Consider the following 19,585-nt stretch of genomic DNA (forward strand, 5'->3'; position numbering starts at 1 on the left):
CTTTTATTAAAACTATATTTTTTGTATATTGCCATAATAAACATAATGATTAATTTCTTCCACAACCACATGTTTCCCAATGTAAACTGGACAGCCTAAGGCCATGGAACTAAGAATTATGTAAAGTTCTTAGGAAGAGCCTTTGGTAATGTCTAAGTTGCATTAGTGCTATGTAAGTTGTTATTCTCTGTGTTGAATATTTATTGTACAAGGGCGACGACCCCTTGTGCCAAAATGAGAAATCATGTCAGTAACCACTGAAATAAGTTCACTCTGTTTGACAACTTCATCAGTAGTTAAAAAGGTGTATATTCTAATAGATGTTTCTAGATGGATCTAGTGACCATTTATTATAGCTGGTGATGAAATAAATAATTAATACACTTAGGGAAAGTTCATTTATTTTCCTGAGGGGGGGGCGTGAGAGTTTTGATAAAAGTAATGGATAAAATAAGTTGACCCCCCTTTCAGGAGTAACAAAATTATTCATGCCCCCCCCTTACGTTTCCCCAATATTTTCGGTGCCCCCTCCCCTCCCGAAAACCGAAGAAAGAAGGAGCAAAGGAAGGAACGGCAATGACGCGAGCAAGAGATTAGCTGCAAGCTTGACAGAAAGTGGAAGGGATGGAATTGGATGAAAACATTAATTCAGAAAAAGTGAAGGCACTCAATTTCTCAATGATGCAATTAACTTCAGGTTGCAACCTGATAATGGTTGATGCTATAGATGACATAAAAGAAGCAAAAGGGCTTCGATCTTCTCCATGCAAGAAAAGCGAGGCACGAGAAAAGAGAGAAGAAAAAGAGCGAGGAAGACAGCAAATCAGATATAAGCGAGGATTTTGATAAAGGAGAATGGGCGCTTGTAGCATTAAAACTTTTTGTTTATATTTTAGGTATCGACTATTAGCACTTTATAACATTATATAGCTGAAACCATAAAAAGATGCATTTAGGGTAAATACAGGTTTGCATTGCATAGATAAAATGTGACTTAATACGTATCCTTAGCCCCTGGATTGTGCATGCCAAATAACTGCCCCCAAACTGAGACAAGTTAAACCAAGAAGTCTAATTTGACACATCAAATTATATAGTAGAGACAACACCCAAAGGAATCAGTGCCCCCCTATTTAAAATCCAAACACTTTCAACGCCCCCCCTTTAGACCTCAGAAATTTCTCTAGGCCCCCCCACAGTCCCCCCCCCCTCGGGATAATAAATGAACTTTCCCTTAGGTCGTGATAATGGATAGCCATGGCCACTTAAAATGGTCCCTTAGTAGAGGTACTATTTTAGAATAATCCAACATATTGCAGACTAGCTTGGGTCCACTCGGTGATAAATCTTTTCCTCTCTTCCTTCTGTTTTTGCAGCAAATCTTGCAGCAGTAAACAAAAAGTCACTCAATCTGAAAAAACAAAATCAACAATACAAAAGAACTGAGGATTAACTAGAATTGGACAGAGGCCTTCTAAGAAATGACAGCTAAATAATATTAGCAGGAATTCTAACAATGTGGGAACAGGATTTTTATTAGGTGGAGTGGTAACCAACAATATATAAAACAGATAAGAAATTGGTGAATTTTTCCCTCTAGCCTGAATCTGCAATTGACATGGTATCGATAACGTTCCTGACCCCCTCCCCTCTTAAGTAATCTGAGTGCCTCTAAAGTATGTGACTTCATTGGCTCTAGTGCTGTCATTACCTGTTAAGGAACTTTCCAACATTTGGATCAACACTTCCACTAGTTACAAGAGGTACAACTCTAGAACACGAAAAATACAGGTCAGGGTGTTAGTGTGACAACATACAAATGATTGACAAAACGGTGTCCTTAACCAGCTGCATTGGTAAAAACCACTGAAGCGCCTAGCTGCATATGTTAGCTACCACGTCTAAGTCTGAAGTTATACGGTGACTAATATATGCAGCTAGGTGCTTCAGTGGTTTTTACCCATGCTTACATGCAGGCTTGTTGCGTAGTCACAAAGCAGGTTGATGGCAATGTTTTGTCAATTGGCTGCCTACGGCCTCAACCCAGCTCTGCTAAAATGGTTTTGATTTCTGGTCGAGATATTGCATGGGGGGTATCTTTCTATTTCTCAGATCTGAATTTGACTTGTTGAACATATGTAGGATTTTTAAAAGCTTGTCTTCATTAGTGTCAGCATGCATGGACATTGTGACTTTCTTTGCCCATCCATTATCATTTGCGGGATTGCCCCATTGTCAGACAGAGGTGCATCCCTCCCCTACACTTTTACCCAAGTACACCTGGAGATGTGATCTACCTTCTCTCTGCTCGCCGACACACTGTCCTTGCAACATGTAGCAATGAACTGGCCTTTCCTCCAGACTAAAAACAAATAACTTTTTAGATATGAAAAAAGGAACATAGTTCATATCTATTTGCAACAAAGTATATAAACGAATGTGAAGCACCTTCTGCTTGCACTTTCATGACTTTGGTTTGGCTGGCATTGAAAATCATTATCCCCTAGAGTGTGGCCTCTACTATCTTTATCTTTTGAGTTTTGGTTTTATTATTAACTTCAATTACGGAATTTACGAATTTCTATTCATGTCAGAGTCCCCCCCCTAATAAATTTTCAGATTGGTGGTACGAAAAGATGTTTAAATACGATTTCTGTTTGGATGGAGCTAATGATGCTTTATTCTATTTATGTTTAATAACAATTATTAGCATTTCATTTTATTGATAATGGCAACATTTATACATTTTAGCATGTCCCCAGACCCCCCTATAAATTTTATTTACACCTCAGAAAAATTGGCTCAAAGTCAACTTTTCTCCTTGCCAGTGCCCACCCCACACACATATAATAATTTTACCTTTTTTGTTTTGGGTGAGGGCTTTAATTTTTAGTAGCCTTTTTGGGGGAGGGTTTTTGAACCAGAAACAATTAAACTGATCAGCCCTCTCCCCCTCCTTCCGATAAATAATGACCCTTCCCTAATTACTCTAAAGAACATGGCTATTTGTACATATTTTGTTTGACTTATTATAGCCTACATTATTATTGATACTTACAGGGAGTATAAAATTGGTGAGTGCTGGTAACTGGTTGTGATATTCATCTATCCACCTTTCTAGGATTGGGACGTGCATCTCACTGAATTCTGTTCGTTCTGGTAATTGTAATATGGCATTGTTATGATCAACAACACAGCACTGCGTGTCATAGGCTGGATGTGACAGACATTTTGGGTTCTGACACATTTATAAAAGTAAACCTTGTTATCATAACTGTTTATATTTTTCTGAATGTGCATACTACAATATCATTAATTGGATTATGTCTTGTTCCCACCAAATAATAGTAGCATAATTGTGGCAGAAGTTCAGTTAAAGTTAGCAGGGAATATGATCTTTTTCAGGTTAAATTAGTGGAGTTCTACTTGACTGTTTTGATTTGAGGTTTAGGGCTATAAAGACTTATACATACTGATTTTATCCTGTCGTGATGTTTCCCTTGGAGTTGCAATGTTTGACCCAACATCTTGGAGAATGCACTGAATCTAACACAAATCAAAACAATTATTTTGTATTTCTATGTGTAATACCCCTCAAAAGCAAAGTAATACAGATGTACACTAAACAACCAGATGAACCACACCCAGTAGTGTTTATTGCAGTATGTGCTAGATAGTAGTGTACATAGTTTAGTATTGTAGTATTTGCTAGATAGTAGTGTACATAGTAGTATTGTAGTATGTGCTAGATAGTAGTGTACATAGTAGTATTGTAGTATGTGCTAGATAGTAGTGTACATAGTAGTATTGTAGTATGTGCTAGATAGTATGTACATAGTAGTATTGTAGTATGTGCTAGATAGTAGTGTACATAGTAGTATTGTAGTATGTGCTAGATAGTAGTGTACTTAGTAGTATTGTAGTATGTGCTAGATAGTAGTGTACATAGTAGTATTGTAGTATGTGCTAGATAGTAGTGTACTTAGTAGTATTGTAGTATGTGCTAGATAGTAGTGTACTTAGTAGTATTGTAGTATGTGCTAGATAGTAGTGTACATAGTAGTATTGTAGTATGTGCTAGATAGTAGTGTACATAGTAGTATTGTAGTATGTGCTAGATAGTAGTGTACATAGTAGTATTGTAGTATTTGCTAGATAGTAGTGTACATAGTAGTATTGTAGTATGTGCTAGATAGTAGTGTACATAGTAGTATTGTAGTATGGGCTAGATAGTAGTGTACATAGTTTAGTATTGTAGTATGTGCTAGATAGTAGTGTACATAGTAGTATTGTAGTATGTGCTAGATAGTAGTGTACATAGTAGTATTGTAGTATGTGCTAGATAGTAGTGTACATAGTAGTATTGTAGTATGGGCTAGATAGTAGTGTACATAGTAGTATTGTAGTATGTGCTAGATAGTAGTGTACATAGTAGTGTTGTAGTATGTGCTAGATAGTAGTGTACATAGTAGTATTGTAGTATGGGCTAGATAGTAGTGTACATAGTTTAGTATTGTAGTATGGGCTAGATAGTAGTGTACATAGTTTAGTATTGTAGTATGTGCTAGATAGTAGTGTACATAGTAGTATTGTAGTATGTGCTAGATAGTAGTGAACATAGTAGTATTGTAGTATGTGCTAGATAGTAGTGTACATAGTAGTATTGTAGTATGTGCTAGACAGTAGTGAACATAGTAGTATTGTAGTATGGGCTAGATAGTAGTGTACATAGTAGTGTTGTAGTATGTGCTAGATAGTAGTGTACATAGTAGTATTGTAGTATGTGCTAGATAGTAGTGTACATAGTTTAGTATTGTAGTATGGGCTAGATAGTAGTGTACATAGTTTAGTATTGTAGTATGTGCTAGATAGTAGTGTACATAGTAGTATTGTAGTATGTGCTAGATAGTAGTGTACATAGTAGTATTGTAGTATGTGCTAGATAGTAGTGTACATAGTAGTATTGTAGTATGGGCTAGATAGTAGTGTACATAGTAGTATTGTAGTATGTGCTAGATAGTAGTGTACATAGTAGTATTGTAGTATGTGCTAGACAGTAGTGAACATAGTAGTATTGTAGTATGGGCTAGATAGTAGTGTACATAGTAGTATTGTAGTATGTGCTAGATAGTAGTGTACATAGTAGTATTGTAGTATGGGCTAGATAGTAGTGTACATAGTTTAGTATTGTAGTATGTGCTAGATAGTAGTGTACATAGTAGTATTGTAGTATGTGCTAGATAGTAGTGTACATAGTAGTATTGTAGTATGTGCTAGATAGTAGTGTACATAGTAGTATTGTAGTATGTGCTAGATAGTAGTGTACATAGTAGTATTGTAGTATGGGCTAGATAGTAGTGTACATAGTTTAGTATTGTAGTATGGGCTAGATAGTAGTGTACATAGTAGTATTGTAGTATGTGCTAGATAGTAGTGTACATAGTAGTATTGTAGTATGGGCTAGATAGTAGTGTACATAGTAGAATTGTAGTATGGGCTAGATAGTAGTGTACATAGTAGTATTGTAGTATGTGCTAGATAGTAGTGTACATAGTAGTATTGTAGTATGTGCTAGATAGTAGTGTACATAGTAGTATTGTAGTATGGGCTAGATAGTAGTGTACATAGTAGTATTGTAGTATGTGCTAGATAGTAGTGTACATAGTAGTATTGTAGTATGTGCTAGATAGTATGTACATAGTAGTATTGTAGTATGTGCTAGATAGTAGTGTACATAGTTTAGTATTGTAGTATGTGCTAGATAGTAGTGTACATAGTAGTATTGTAGTATGTGCTAGATAGTAGTGTACTTAGTAGTATTGTAGTATGTGCTAGATAGTAGTGTACATAGTAGTATTGTAGTATGTGCTAGATAGTAGTGTACATAGTTTAGTATTGTAGTATGTGCTAGATAGTAGTGTACATAGTAGTATTGTAGTATGCGCTAGATAGTAGTGTACATAGTAGTATTGTAGTATTTGCTAGATAGTAGTGTACATAGTAGTATTGTAGTATGTGCTAGATAGTAGTGTACATAGTAGTATTGTAGTATGTGCTAGATAGTAGTGTACATAGTAGTATTGTAGTATGGGCTAGATAGTAGTGTACATAGTTTAGTATTGTAGTATGTGCTAGATAGTAGTGTACATAGTAGTATTGTAGTATGGGCTAGATAGTAGTGTACATAGTAGTATTGTAGTATGTGCTAGATAGTAGTGTACATAGTAGTATTGTAGTATGTGCTAGATAGTAGTGTACATAGTAGTATTGTAGTATGTGCTAGATAGTAGTGTACATAGTAGTATTGTAGTATGTGCTAGATAGTAGTGTACATAGTAGTATTGTAGTATGGGCTAGATAGTAGTGTACATAGTAGTATTGTAGTATGTGCTAGATAGTAGTGTACATAGTAGTATTGTAGTATGTGCTAGATAGTAGTGTACATAGTAGTATTGTAGTATGGGCTAGATAGTAGTGTACATAGTTTAGTATTGTAGTATGTGCTAGATAGTAGTGTACATAGTAGTATTGTAGTATGTGCTAGATAGTAGTGTACATAGTAGTATTGTAGTATGGGCTAGACAGTAGTGTACATAGTAGTATTGTAGTATGGGCTAGATAGTAGTGTACATAGTAGTATTGTAGTATGTGCTAGATAGTAGTGTACATAGTAGTATTGTAGTATGTGCTAGATAGTAGTGTACTTAGTAGTATTGTAGTATGTGCTAGATAGTAGTGTACATAGTAGTATTGTAGTATGTGCTAGATAGTAGTGTACATAGTAGTATTGTAGTATGTGCTAGATAGTAGTGTACATAGTAGTATTGTAGTATGGGCTAGATAGTAGTGTACATAGTAGTATTGTAGTATGTGCTAGATAGTAGTGTACATAGTAGTATTGTAGTATGTGCTAGATAGTAGTGTACTTAGTAGTATTGTAGTATGTGCTAGATAGTAGTGTACATAGTAGTATTGTAGTATGTGCTAGATAGTAGTGTACATAGTAGTATTGTAGTATGTGCTAGATAGTAGTGTACATAGTAGTATTGTAGTATGTGCTAGATAGTAGTGTACATAGTAGTATTGTAGTATGTGCTAGATAGTAGTGTACATAGTTTAGTATTGTAGTATGTGCTAGATAGTAGTGTACATAGTAGTATTGTAGTATGGGCTAGATAGTAGTGTACATAGTAGTATTGTAGTATGGGCTAGATAGTAGTGTACATAGTAGTATTGTAGTATGTGCTAGATAGTAGTGTACATAGTAGTATTGTAGTATGGGCTAGATAGTAGTGTACATAGTTTAGTATTGTAGTATGGGCTAGATAGTAGTGTACATAGTAGTATTGTAGTATGTGCTAGATAGTAGTGTACATAGTAGTATTGTAGTATGTGCTAGATAGTATGTACATAGTAGTATTGTAGTATGTGCTAGATAGTAGTGTACATAGTTTAGTATTGTAGTATGTGCTAGATAGTAGTGTACATAGTAGTATTGTAGTATGTGCTAGATAGTAGTGTACTTAGTAGTATTGTAGTATGTGCTAGATAGTAGTGTACATAGTAGTATTGTAGTATGTGCTAGATAGTAGTGTACATAGTTTAGTATTGTAGTATGTGCTAGATAGTAGTGTACATAGTAGTATTGTAGTATGTGCTAGATAGTAGTGTACATAGTAGTATTGTAGTATTTGCTAGATAGTAGTGTACATAGTAGTATTGTAGTATGTGCTAGATAGTAGTGTACATAGTAGTATTGTAGTATGTGCTAGATAGTAGTGTACATAGTAGTATTGTAGTATGGGCTAGATAGTAGTGTACATAGTTTAGTATTGTAGTATGTGCTAGATAGTAGTGTACATAGTAGTATTGTAGTATGGGCTAGATAGTAGTGTACATAGTAGTATTGTAGTATGTGCTAGATAGTAGTGTACATAGTAGTATTGTAGTATGTGCTAGATAGTAGTGTACATAGTAGTATTGTAGTATGTGCTAGATAGTAGTGTACATAGTAGTATTGTAGTATGTGCTAGATAGTAGTGTACATAGTAGTATTGTAGTATGGGCTAGATAGTAGTGTACATAGTAGTATTGTAGTATGTGCTAGATAGTAGTGTACATAGTAGTATTGTAGTATGTGCTAGATAGTAGTGTACATAGTAGTATTGTAGTATGGGCTAGATAGTAGTGTACATAGTTTAGTATTGTAGTATGTGCTAGATAGTAGTGTACATAGTAGTATTGTAGTATGTGCTAGATAGTAGTGTACATAGTAGTATTGTAGTATGGGCTAGACAGTAGTGTACATAGTAGTATTGTAGTATGGGCTAGATAGTAGTGTACATAGTAGTATTGTAGTATGTGCTAGATAGTAGTGTACATAGTAGTATTGTAGTATGTGCTAGATAGTAGTGTACTTAGTAGTATTGTAGTATGTGCTAGATAGTAGTGTACATAGTAGTATTGTAGTATGTGCTAGATAGTAGTGTACATAGTAGTATTGTAGTATGTGCTAGATAGTAGTGTACATAGTAGTATTGTAGTATGTGCTAGATAGTATGTACATAGTAGTATTGTAGTATGTGCTAGATAGTAGTGTACATAGTAGTGTTGTAGTATGTGCTAGATAGTAGTGTACATAGTAGTATTGTAGTATGTGCTAGATAGTAGTGTACATAGTAGTATTGTAGTATGTTCTAGATAGTAGTGTACATAGTAGTATTGTAGTATGTGCTAGACAGTAGTGTACATAGTAGTATTGTAGTATGTGCTAGACAGTAGTGTACATAGTAGTGTTGTAGTATGTGCTAGATAGTAGTGTACATAGTAGTATTGTAGTATGTGCTAGACAGTAGTGAACATAGTAGTATTGTAGTATGGGCTAGATAGTAGTGTACATAGTAGTGTTGTAGTATGTGCTAGATAGTAGTGTACATAGTAGTATTGTAGTATGTGCTAGATAGTAGTGTACATAGTAGTATTGTAGTATGTGCTAGATAGTAGTGTACATAGTAGTATTGTAGTATGTGCTAGATAGTAGTGTACATAGTAGTATTGTAGTATGTGCTAGACAGTAGTGAACATAGTAGTATTGTAGTATGTGCTAGACAGTAGTGTACATAGTAGTATTGTAGTATGTGCTAGATAGTAGTGTACATAGTAGTATTGTAGTATGTGCTAGATAGTAGTGTACATAGTAGTATTGTAGTATGGGCTAGATAGTAGTGTACATAGTTTAGTATTGTAGTATGTGCTAGATAGTAGTGTACATAGTAGTATTGTAGTATGTGCTAGATAGTAGTGTACATAGTAGTATTGTAGTATGTGCTAGATAGTAGTGTACATAGTAGTATTGTAGTATGTGCTAGATAGTAGTGTACATAGTAGTATTGTAGTATGGGCTAGATAGTAGTGTACATAGTAGTATTGTAGTATGGGCTACATAGTAGTGTACATAGTAGTATTGTAGTATGTGCTAGATAGTAGTGTACATAGTAGTATTGTAGTATGTGCTAGATAGTAGTGTACATAGTAGTATTGTAGTATGTGCTAGATAGTAGTGTACATAGTAGTATTGTAGTATGGGCTAGATAGTAGTGTACATAGTAGTATTGTAGTATGTGCTAGATAGTAGTGTACATAGTTTAGTATTGTAGTATGTGCTAGATAGTAGTGTACATAGTTTAGTATTGTAGTATGTGCTAGATAGTAGTGTACATAGTAGTATTGTAGTATGTGCTAGATAGTAGTGTACATAGTAGTATTGTAGTATGGGCTAGATAGTAGTGTACATAGTAGTATTGTAGTATGTGCTAGATAGTAGTGTACATAGTAGTATTGTAGTATGTGCTAGATAGTAGTGTACTTAGTAGTATTGTAGTATGTGCTAGATAGTAGTGTACATAGTAGTATTGTAGTATGTGCTAGATAGTAGTGTACATAGTAGTATTGTAGTATGTGCTAGATAGTAGTGTACATAGTAGTATTGTAGTATGTGCTAGATAGTATGTACATAGTAGTATTGTAGTATGGGCTAGATAGTAGTGTACATAGTAGTATTGTAGTATGGGCTAGATAGTAGTGTACATAGTAGTATTGTAGTATGGGCTAGATAGTAGTGTACATAGTTTAGTATTGTAGTATGTGCTAGATAGTAGTGTACATAGTAGTATTGTAGTATGTGCTAGATAGTAGTGTACATAGTTTAGTATTGTAGTATGTGCTAGATAGTAGTGTACATAGTAGTATTGTAGTATGTGCTAGATAGTAGTGTACATAGTAGTATTGTAGTATGGGCTAGATAGTAGTGTACATAGTAGTATTGTAGTATGGGCTAGATAGTAGTGTACATAGTTTAGTATTGTAGTATGTGCTAGATAGTAGTGTACATAGTAGTATTGTAGTATGTGCTAGATAGTAGTGTACATAGTAGTATTGTAGTATGGGCTAGATAGTAGTGTACATAGTAGTATTGTAGTATGGGCTAGATAGTAGTGTACATAGTAGTATTGTAGTATGTGCTAGATAGTATGTACATAGTAGTATTGTAGTATGGGCTAGATAGTAGTGTACATAGTAGTATTGTAGTATGGGCTAGATAGTAGTGTACATAGTAGTATTGTAGTATGTGCTAGATAGTAGTGTACATAGTAGTATTGTAGTATGTGCTAGATAGTAGTGTACATAGTAGTATTGTAGTATGTGCTAGATAGTAGTGTACATAGTTTAGTATTGTAGTATGTGCTAGATAGTAGTGTACATAGTAGTATTGTAGTATGTGCTAGATAGTAGTGTACATAGTAGTATTGTAGTATGGGCTAGATAGTAGTGTACATAGTAGTATTGTAGTATGGGCTAGATAGTAGTGTACATAGTAGTATTGTAGTATGTGCTAGATAGTAGTGTACATAGTTTAGTATTGTAGTATGTGCTAGATAGTAGTGTACATAGTAGTATTGTAGTATGTGCTAGATAGTAGTGTACATAGTAGTATTGTAGTATGTGCTAGATAGTAGTGTACATAGTAGTATTGTAGTATGTGCTAGATAGTAGTGTACATAGTAGTATTGTAGTATGTGCTAGACAGTAGTGTACATAGTAGTGTTGTAGTATGTGCTAGATAGTAGTGTACATAGTAGTATTGTAGTATGTGCTAGACAGTAGTGAACATAGTAGTATTGTAGTATGGGCTAGATAGTAGTGTACATAGTAGTGTTGTAGTATGTGCTAGATAGTAGTGTACATAGTAGTATTGTAGTATGTGCTAGATAGTAGTGTACATAGTAGTATTGTAGTATGTGCTAGATAGTAGTGTACTTAGTAGTATTGTAGTATGTGCTAGATAGTAGTGTACATAGTAGTATTGTAGTATGTGCTAGATAGTAGTGTACATAGTAGTATTGTAGTATGTGCTAGACAGTAGTGAACATAGTAGTATTGTAGTATGGGCTAGATAGTAGTGTACATAGTAGTATTGTAGTATGTGCTAGATAGTAGTGTACATAGTAGTATTGTAGTATGTGCTAGATAGTAGTGTACATAGTAGTATTGTAGTATGGGCTAGATAGTAGTGTACATAGTTTAGTATTGTAGTATGTGCTAGATAGTAGTGTACATAGTAGTATTGTAGTATGGGCTAGATAGTAGTGTACATAGTAGTATTGTAGTATGTGCTAGATAGTAGTGTACATAGTAGTATTGTAGTATGTGCTAGATAGTAGTGTACATAGTAGTATTGTAGTATGGGCTAGATAGTAGTGTACATAGTAGTATTGTAGTATGTGCTAGATAGTAGTGTACATAGTAGTATTGTAGTATGGGCTAGATAGTAGTGTACATAGTAGTATTGTAGTATGTGCTAGATAGTAGTGTACATAGTTTAGTATTGTAGTATGTGCTAGATAGTAGTGTACATAGTTTAGTATTGTAGTATGTGCTAGATAGTAGTGTACATAGTAGTATTGTAGTATGTGCTAGATAGTAGTGTACATAGTAGTATTGTAGTATGTGCTAGACAGTAGTGTACATAGTAGTATTGTAGTATGGGCTAGATAGTAGTGTACATAGTAGTATTGTAGTATGTGCTAGATAGTAGTGTACATAGTAGTATTGTAGTATGTGCTAGATAGTAGTGTACTTAGTAGTATTGTAGTATGTGCTAGATAGTAGTGTACATAGTAGTATTGTAGTATGTGCTAGATAGTAGTGTACATAGTAGTATTGTAGTATGTGCTAGATAGTAGTGTACATAGTTTAGTATTGTAGTATGTGCTAGATAGTAGTGTACATAGTAGAATTGTAGTATGTGCTAGATAGTAGTGTACATAGTAGTATTGTAGTATGGGCTAGATAGTAGTGTACATAGTAGTATTGTAGTATGTGCTAGATAGTAGTGTACATAGTTTAGTATTGTAGTATGTGCTAGATAGTAGTGTACATAGTAGTATTGTAGTATGTGCTAGATAGTAGTGTACATAGTAGTATTGTAGTATGGGCTAGATAGTAGTGTACATAGTTTAGTATTGTAGTATGGGCTAGATAGTAGTGTACATAGTAGTATTGTAGTATGTGTTATATAGTAGTGTACATAGTTTAGTATTGTAGTATGTGCTAGATAGTAGTGTACATAGTAGTATTGTAGTATGTGCTAGATAGTAGTGTACATAGTAGTATTGTAGTATGGGCTAGATAGTAGTGTACATAGTAGTATTGTAGTATGTGCTAGATAGTAGTGTACATAGTTTAGTATTGTAGTATGTGCTAGATAGTAGTGTACATAGTAGTATTGTAGTATGTGCTAGATAGTAGTGTACATAGTTTAGTATTGTAGTATGTGCTAGATAGTAGTGTACATAGTAGTATTGTAGTATGTGCTAGATAGTAGTGTACATAGTAGTATTGTAGTATGGGCTAGATAGTAGTGTACATAGTTTAGTATTGTAGTATGTGCTAGATAGTAGTGTACATAGTAGTATTGTAGTATGTGCTAGATAGTAGTGTACATAGTAGTATTGTAGTATGGGCTAGATAGTAGTGTACATAGTAGTATTGTAGTATGGGCAAGATAGTAGTGTACATAGTAGTATTGTAGTATGTGCTAGATAGTAGTGTACATAGTTTAGTATTGTAGTATGTGCTAGATAGTAGTGTACATAGTAGTATTGTAGTATGTGCTAGATAGTAGTGTACATAGTTTAGTATTGTAGTATGTGCTAGACAGTAGTGTACACAGTAGTATTGTAGTATGTGCTAGATAGTAGTGTACATAGTAGTATTGTAGTATGTGCTAGATAGTAGTGTACATAGTAGTATTGTAGTATGTGCTAGATAGTAGTGTACTTAGTAGTATTGTAGTATGTGCTAGATAGTAGTGTACATAGTAGTATTGTAGTATGTGCTAGATAGTAGTGTACATAGTAGTATTGTAGTATGTGCTAGATAGTAGTGTACATAGTAGTATTGTAGTATGTGCTAGATAGTAGTGTACATAGTAGTATTGTAGTATGTGCTAGATAGTAGTGTACATAGTTTAGTATTGTAGTATGTGCTAGATAGTAGTGTACATAGTAGTATTGTAGTATGTGCTAGATAGTAGTGTACATAGTAGTATTGTAGTATGGGCTAGATAGTAGTGTACATAGTAGTATTGTAGTATGTGCTAGATAGTAGTGTACATAGTAGTATTGTAGTATGGGCTAGATAGTAGTGTACATAGTAGTATTGTAGTATGTGCTAGATAGTAGTGTACATAGTAGTATTGTAGTATGTGCTAGATAGTATGTACATAGTAGTATTGTAGTATGTGCTAGATAGTAGTGTACATAGTTTAGTATTGTAGTATGTGCTAGATAGTAGTGTACATAGTAGTATTGTAGTATGTGCTAGATAGTAGTGTACATAGTAGTATTGTAGTATGTGCTAGATAGTAGTGTACATAGTAGTATTGTAGTATGTGCTAGATAGTATGTACATAGTAGTATTGTAGTATGGGCTAGATAGTAGTGTACATAGTAGTATTGTAGTATGGGCTAGATAGTAGTGTACATAGTAGTATTGTAGTATGTGCTAGATAGTAGTGTACATAGTAGTATTGTAGTATGTGCTAGATAGTAGTGTACATAGTAGTATTGTAGTATGTGCTAGATAGTAGTGTACATAGTAGTATCGTAGTATGTGCTAGTATGTGCTAGATAGTAGTGTACATAGTAGTGTTGTAGTATGTGCTAGATAGTAGTGTACATAGTAGTATTGTAGTATGTGCTAGATAGTAGTGTACATAGTAGTATTGTAGTATGTGCTAGATAGTAGTGTACATAGTAGTATTGTAGTATGGGCTAGATAGTAGTGTACATAGTAGTATTGTAGTATGTGCTAGATAGTAGTGTACATAGTAGTATTGTAGTATGTGCTAGATAGTAGTGTACTTAGTAGTATTGTAGTATGTGCTAGATAGTAGTGTACATAGTAGTATTGTAGTATGTGCTAGATAGTAGTGTACATAGTAGTGTTGTAGTATGTGCTAGATAGTAGTGTACATAGTAGTATTGTAGTATGTGCTAGATAGTATGTACATAGTAGTATTGTAGTATGGGCTAGATAGTAGTGTACATAGTAGTATTGTAGTATGTGCTAGATAGTAGTGTACATAGTAGTATTGTAGTATGGGCTAGATAGTAGTGTACATAGTAGTATTGTAGTATGTGCTAGATAGTATGTACATAGTGTTTATGGTACTGTAAAGAAAAGCTACCTCTTCAAGCTTTTTAATCAGATCAGCATGTCTTGACTCCTCACAAAACTCACAGGCGACCCTAAAAACACAAAACATGCAACTGCATGGTCATAAAGTATGGTACAAAAGCACAAGCCTGATGGTAATCTAATGTATGGTAATCTAATATGGGTCAACTGTCAATTAGAATATGTATTGTATTAGTCTAGCACACCTTATTTGTTTATTTTTTATTACTAGCTTGTTTTTTTTTGTTAATGGCATGTCCAATTTTTTGCTAAAGTAATGTAAAAAAAAAAAGATGAGGAAGGGATATAACCACCCAATCCTCTTTCCTCCTCTGACCCTATTATTAAACTAGCTCACTCATAACTTCATTATTGCTGTAATCCAAAGGAAATATTTGTATACACTGCAAATCAATGCTGTTTTTCTTCCAATAGATTTAGCTGGGATTACTTGAACTCCCCACCAACTTAAAATGTTCTTCTGTTTCTCTAAGCATTCAAGTTAATGGGTTTCATAGTATATGGAGTTGGTGTGATTTTACCCAATGTGACTTGAAAGTTCATCTGTGGTCCCAAGTGCTTCAAAAAGATCATCTGTTTTCAGCAAACGCTTACCCCCATATGTACTGGAGTGTCCTGGCATGAAATAAGGCATTTGTGCAGTTTATCTACGACAGGAAAGAATTGGTTTCCCAGGGTTGGTACTCTACTATAAATATGAAAAGGGTGTGTGTGGGTAGGGGGAGGGGTAATGGTATGACAGAGGCGAAAATATCATACACTAATGATTCCAAAGATTACCAAAGATACAAAGGCATTTGTGCAGTTTATCTACGACAGGAAAGAATTGGTTTCCCAGGGTTGGTACTCTACTATAAATATGAAAAGGGTGTGTGTGGGTAGGGGGAGGGGTAATGGTATGACAGAGGCAAAAATATCATACACTAATGATTCCAAAGATTACTAAAGATACAAAGGCATTTGTGCAGTTTATCTACGACAGGAAAGAATTGGTTTCCCAGGGTTGGTACTCTACTATAAATATGAAAAGGGTGTGTGTGGGTAGGGGGAGGGGTGATGGTATGACAGAGGCAAAAATATCATACACTAATGATTCCAAAGATTACTAAAGATACAAAGGCATTTGTGCAGTTTATCTACGACAGGAAAGAATTGGTTTCCCAGGGTTGGTACTCTACTATAAATATGAAAAGGGTGTGTGGGGGTAGGGGGAGGGGTAATGGTATGACAGAGGCAAAAATATCATACACTAATGATTCCAAAGATTACCAAAGATACAAAGGCATTTGTGCAGTTTATCTATGACAGGAAAGAATTGGTTTCCCAGGGTTGGTACTCTACTATAAATATGAAAAGGGTGTGTGGGGGTAGGGGGAGGGGTAATGGTATGACAGAGGCGAAAATATCATACACTAATGATTCTAAAGATTACCAAAGATACAAAGGCATTTGTGCAGTTTATCTACGACAGGAAAGAATTGGTTTCCCAGGGTTGGTACTCTACTATAAATATGAAAAGGGTGTGTGTGGGTAGGGGGAGGGGTAATGGTATGACAGAGGCGAAAATATCATACACTAATGATTCTAAAGATTACCAAAGATACAAAGGCATTTGTGCAGTTTATCTACGACAGGAAAGAATTGGTTTCCCAGGGTTGGTACTCTACTATAAATATGAAAAGGGTGTGTGTGGGTAGGGGGAGGGGTAATGGTATGACAGAGGCGAAAATATCATACACTAATGATTCTAAAGATTACCAAAGATACAAAGGCATTTGTGCAGTTTATCTACGACAGGAAAGAATTGGTTTCCCAGGGTTGGTACTCTACTATAAATATGAAAAGGGTGTGTGTGGGTAGGGGGAGGGGTAATGGTATGACAGAGGCAAAAATATCATACACTAATGATTCCAAAGATTACCAAAGATACAAAGGCATTTGTGCAGTTTATCTACGACAGGAAAGAATTGGTTTCCCAGGGTTGGTACTCTACTATAAATATGAAAAGGGTGTGTGTGGGTAGGGGGAGGGGTAATGGTATGACAGAGGCGAAAATATCATACACTAATGATTCCAAAGATTACCAAAGATACAAAGGCATTTGTGCAGTTTATCTATGACAGTAAAGAATTGGTTTCCCAGGGTTGGTACTCTACTATAAATATGAAAAGGGTGTGTGTGGGTAGGGGGAGGGGTAATGGTATGACAGAGGCGAAAATATCATACACTAATGATTCCAAAGATTACCAAAGATACAAAGGCATTTGTGCAGTTTATCTACGACAGGAAAGAATTGGTTTCCCAGGGTTGGTACTCTACTATAAATATGAAAAGGGTGTGTGTGGGGGTAGGGGGAGGGGTAATGGTATGACAGAGGCAAAAATATCATACACTAATGATTCCAAAGATTACCAAAGATACAAAGGCATTTGTGCAGTTTATCTACGACAGGAAAGAATTGGTTTCCCAGGGTTGGTACTCTACTATAAATATGAAAAGGGTGTGTGGGGGTAGGGGGAGGGGTAATGGTATGACAGAGGCGAAAATATCATACACTAATGATTCCAAAGATTACCAAAGATACAAAGGCATTTGTGCAGTTTATATCTGACAGGAAAGAATTGGTTTCCCAGGGTTGGTACTCTACTATAAATATGAAAAGGGTGTGTGTGGGTAGGGGGAGGGGTGATGGTATGACAAAGGCAAAAATATCATACACTAATGATTCCAAAGATTACCAAAAATACCAAAGAAACATTCTACCAAAAAAATCCATCCCCCCCTCCCCTCCCCCTCCATCTTACTAGGGTGATTTAGATACACAATATTTGCAAGGGACAGCCCCTCATGCACATTTGATTATGTGAGCACTTTTCATGCTTTTTCACATCCTTTTCAGTACGGGACACCCACAAAAATCAGCGTGCGCGAGTGGCATCCTCTTGCCAGCATCGTGGTTCAAAATCACCCTACTAATATAAGGTACAAAAGGCTTTCCATCTAACCCCTCTTAGAGCCTGTGATGTCACAGGGGGGTAGCCAGGGGGGTTGCCCAGGGGAGGGGTGGTCCCCCCTTCTAGAAGCCAAAAATACAGTAAATGTATAAGACAATATCTAAAATACAGGAGAAAATGCCTTGAAAGGGCCTTTTGGGCCCACTCCTGTTAAAAATCCTGGCTACGCTGCTGTGTCAATGATTGTGCGTACCACGCAAACCCTGGCTGGGCACCTGGATTGGCATTGGATATGAGCTTATTCAACCAAAAATAAAAAGTGGTTTTTGGAATATGTTTGTAATCTTACAACGTTATGTAAGCTTCACTTAGCTAATCGAAACGTCTCCACGCGACGCATCACAAAGGCCTCCTAATATTCTTCAAGGAAATGGGACATTCCCCTATCCCTGGCTTACAGCATGCATAAACATACAAACCAAGCAGTACCACATACCTTTATCTCCTGTCCTTGTATAGATCTTTGGACCAGCCTTGGAACTAAACCAGATGAAAACAAACGCTCACAGAGGTAGTTTTAACATTGATAAAAAAAAAATAAGTCAAATAATCAATTACACTGGTATTATTATGAGTTTCCATACCTTGAACAGAAGAAACGCGACGACAGTAGCAAAGACTTTCTAGAAACAGAGGTAAATACGACACAAGCGCGCACTGCCGCCATGATGGTTCGCGGGAAGTACTGGGGAAAGTGCCACAGGGTACCCCTCTCGCACTGAAAAGAAGTCCCCCCCCCCCCCCCCCACCCAACCAAAAAAAGAGCCTTGTGCAAATATAATTCGACTCCATGCAGTGCTGCTTTTCCTGCTAAAATATCCTTGTAAATAAAATGTAAAATACTGTAGGATTATTTTGGACACAACATTTTAGAGAGCAAATTTAACGCGAAAAATCGCGAATTTCACTAAAACATTTCTCAAATACCACACATTTATTGTACCCCAAGAAATTATGTGGGAACAACGTCCCTGGTTTCCCAACATTATCATTTATTAATGTATTTTTAGGGATGCGGAAAGGGCTTTGCCAATGCCTTGTTCCCAGAGCCCACGCACCTGTTAGAAGAGTACTGTAAAAAATTGTACATTGCAGAATGTACATGATATTGTAGATATACCAGGGACTACAACTATATACAATATTCATGAAACTGTACAATACAATTATCGTAAGTTTAAGCATATAAAGCCATCTTTCCATTGTTGTGTTTATTCCATAGCTGTGTTTATTTATTATTTCTCGTAACGCACATGCGCAAACGCTTTCCATAACACTACGAACTACTCCAATTTTTCATAACTAATACGAACAACTGCACAACCACATACAGCATACATGAAAATATTAGTTTCTAGTGTTTAATTAAGAAAATTTAGATTTGAATAAAAAAACCCAAAAGAACTTCACCCACATGGGGTAGTTTCTTGTAAAAACAAGGATCTATATACATACAAAACCAACTGTGTCGGTTGGGCGGAATGCTCGCTCAAGGGGACACATTCGAGGGACTTCACAGTCTCTGCCAATACCCCATGGGAAGGTCTGAGATAAAGGCCGATGAGTTCTAGACGGACGCCCTCGTAACAGAGGTGTGGGAAACTAGAAATAGGCTTGACGAGTTGCATATTCGGCAGAAGATGGTCTGTACTCCTGGAGTATAGCCCGGATGCCAGCGGCTGCGTCATAGTTGGAAAAGCCCACGGCCGGCTAAGTGAGTGCAATCAGCGAGGTGGCTTTCTAAGCGAAGTCATAACTCAATTCAGACTACTCTTCGCCCAACCACTTTTTACTTTTATCAACCAAAACCA

General features: G+C 35.7%; 1 protein-coding gene across 2 annotated transcripts; it reads right to left on the minus strand.

Annotated features, from left to right (window-relative positions):
• Positions 1-1,206: 1,206 nt before the first annotated feature.
• Positions 1,207-18,451, minus strand: LOC5519593 (corrinoid adenosyltransferase MMAB-like). 2 transcript variants are annotated; one of them, XM_048725897.1, is made up of 9 exons: positions 18,359-18,451; positions 18,211-18,254; positions 15,282-15,375; positions 14,750-14,810; positions 3,474-3,546; positions 3,059-3,156; positions 2,298-2,362; positions 1,712-1,771; positions 1,207-1,411 (listed from the first exon to the last, which is right to left on the minus strand). In XM_048725897.1, the coding sequence occupies exons 1-9, from the start codon at positions 18,439-18,441 to the stop codon at positions 1,321-1,323; spliced, it is 669 nt and encodes a 222-aa protein (XP_048581854.1). In that variant the 5' UTR covers positions 18,442-18,451; the 3' UTR covers positions 1,207-1,320. The 2 variants fall into 2 exon arrangements, with proteins under 2 accessions (XP_048581854.1, XP_048581855.1); XM_048725898.1 differs by having other exon boundaries at positions 15,282-15,407; positions 18,359-18,442.
• Between the last annotated feature and the right edge of the window lie 1,134 nt (positions 18,452-19,585).

This window comes from Nematostella vectensis, chromosome 4 (genome assembly GCF_932526225.1).
Source record: "Nematostella vectensis chromosome 4, jaNemVect1.1, whole genome shotgun sequence".
Classification (NCBI taxonomy): domain Eukaryota; kingdom Metazoa; phylum Cnidaria; class Anthozoa; order Actiniaria; family Edwardsiidae; genus Nematostella; species Nematostella vectensis.

Coding starts and splice junctions, on each gene's coding strand:
- LOC5519593 (XM_048725897.1), bottom strand. CDS start 18,441: ATGGCGGCAGTGCGCGCTTGTGTCGTATTTACCTCTGTTTCTAGAAAG. Junction 3,157..3,473: donor ATCACGACAGGATAAAATCA/GTATGTATAAGT, acceptor TACAATTACCAG/AACGAACAGAATTCAGTGAG. Junction 2,363..3,058: donor TCACCAATTTTATACTCCCT/GTAAGTATCAAT, acceptor ATTTGTTTTTAG/TCTGGAGGAAAGGCCAGTTC.